The 2,401-nt window shown below is 36.7% G+C and overlaps 1 protein-coding gene across 1 annotated transcript; it reads left to right on the forward strand.

Annotated features, from left to right (window-relative positions):
* The first annotated feature begins 171 nt into the window (after positions 1 to 171).
* LOC125869874 (uncharacterized) lies at positions 172 to 486 on the forward strand. Its single transcript, XM_049550281.1, has one exon. The coding sequence runs from the start codon at positions 172 to 174 to the stop codon at positions 484 to 486; it is 315 nt and encodes a 104-aa protein (XP_049406238.1).
* The last annotated feature ends 1,915 nt before the right edge of the window (positions 487 to 2,401 follow it).

The raw sequence follows: 2,401 nt of genomic DNA on the forward strand, positions 1-2,401 counted from the left end.
ACAATGGTGATGGACTGCTTAGAGCATGCCAAAAAGTGTCAAGCGTGTCAATTCCATGTTAATTACATCCATCAATCTCCAGAGGCTCTACATCCAACTGTAGCCTCATGGACTTTCAATGCATGAGGACTTGATGTTGTTGGACCTCTTCTAAAGTCGTCAAAAGGAAAAATGTATATCTTGGCTGCCACTGACTATTTCTCTAGAAGGGATGAAGTTGTGCCATTAAAAGAGGTGAAGAAGGAAAATGTTGTTAATTTTATCAAATCAAACATAATTTTTAGGAATGACATACCAAGATGTATAGTTACTGATGATGGAACACCCTTTAACAATAAACTCGTGAGTAGTTTGTGCGAGAAGTTCAGTTTTAAGCAACATAAGTCTTCAATGTACAATGCACTTGCCAATGGTCTTGCTAAAGCTTTTAACAAGACACTTGGTAACCTGTTGAAGAAAGTAGTTGCAAAGAATAAAAGAGAATGACATGGGAGAATTGGTGAAGCTTGATGGGCATATCGTACAACTTTAGGACGGCTACGCAAGCGACTCCATTTTCATTGGTATATGGCGTAGAAGCAGTCCTTCTGTTAGAGAAGCAAATTCCATCATTGCGAATAGCAATCCAAGAGGGACTCACTGAGGTACGTAGGCGCTTGGAGTAATCACTCTAAGCTCAGTCACATGAGTAAAAAAAGGGGGGGGGGGGTTTGGTGGCATTGCGTGATCATCAAACTATCTCTTTAAAATTATATAGCTAGCACGTGAGTTCAAATGTGCCACATATGAGTAGAGGAGAAGAGTTAAGCAAGGCATTGTAGGTAACTTCAAAGGCGTATTTGTAAAAATCCGTTAACGGTTTGACTATGAATTTTACATATATTGTAGTTCTCAGAGTCTATTTAGCAACGGAAAAATCAGCTCGTGATTAAGAGGCTTCTACGCTAAGTTATGAATTTTCTACCACGGCCGCTCAAAGCTGGAAAAAAGAATATCATATTTTGGAGTTGATCTGAGCAGACTTCAAAGGCCTATTTGTGAAAATTCATAAATAATTTGATCATGATTATTACACATATTGCAGTTCTTGGAGTCCACTTTGCAATGAAAAAAATGGCTCATGATTTAGAGGCTCCTACGTCAAGTTATGAATGTTCTACCATGGCCACTCAAAGTTGTGAAATAGACCATCAGATTTTGGAATCAATTTAAGCAGAATTCAAAGGCATAGTTGTGAAAATCCATAAAGATTTTGATCATCATTTTTACACACATTGAAGTTCTTGAAGCCCTCTCCGCAACAAAAGAAGAAGCTCGTAATACATAAACTCCTACATCGAGTTATGGATCTTCAACTATGATCGTTCAAAGTTGCATATCAAACATGCTAGTGTTGGAAGTCAACTTCGGGCTGATGAATTCATTGGTATTGGATCAAGCGACTTGTGATTCCACTTAAGTTTTTGCTTGCGATGGGGATAATTTTGTGTAATTCACTTATGCTTTAGTAAGTTACTTAAAATTAGGGGAATATTTACCTACAACATCATCAGGATACCCTTCGGATCAAAGCTCTATGTTGAAATGGTGTACCCACAAAGATCATGATGTGAACACTCCAAGTTCAAGAGACAAGGTTTTTGTTGTTGTTGTCAAGAGCGCACAAAGTTGAGGAATTGACATTCTAGGCGAATAGTCAACTTGAAAAATTTATTCTCACCGAATTGGAGTGAATTTTGTTGTAACTTCTATAAATAGTGTTGTTCTTGATGCGCTTGTCACAATGAGATAAGAATCTCATAGTTTCATCACTCCTACAACGAGTTATTGATTTTCTCCCAACGTTGCTCAAAGCTTAAGAGTTGAGCGTGGCAGAATTTAAGCTAACTTTAAAAATACATATGTACTAATCTGGAAAGCTTTTGGCTGTGATTTTACATATGTTGTAAGTCTATGAGTTATGCTTCCAACGGAACAAGAATCACATCATTTCAAGGCTCCTACGCCGAGTTATTGATTCTCTCCCAAAGTTGCTCAAAGTTGAAGAGTTGTGTAGATTTTTAACAGGAGAATAACAGATGTTTACTAAGAAAGAAAAGAGAAGAAACAAGGTTAAGTTTCATTTTATTGAAATAATGACTGTAATATAAATACATGAATTCATAACTTAAAAAGCTAAAGTAAAGGAGTAAATAAGCTAACATTATCTCCAATAACTAAAGCCTAAAATATAGCAACTAACTAATCAGATTCTGCCAAATACTGCAACCTAATTTATCTGAACTTAATCCTACTTTTAAGTTGTATATTGATACATCAGAAAGTGGAACTAATCACCAGGTTTTGAGGCACCACTTTCAACACTCCTCCTTGACTCAAGAGCAGCAATCCCAAGCCTTTT

Source organism: Solanum stenotomum, chromosome 7 (assembly GCF_019186545.1).
Source record: "Solanum stenotomum isolate F172 chromosome 7, ASM1918654v1, whole genome shotgun sequence".
NCBI lineage: Eukaryota > Viridiplantae > Streptophyta > Magnoliopsida > Solanales > Solanaceae > Solanum > Solanum stenotomum.

Coding starts and splice junctions, on each gene's coding strand:
- LOC125869874 (XM_049550281.1), top strand. CDS start 172: ATGTATATCTTGGCTGCCACTGACTATTTCTCTAGAAGGGATGAAGTT.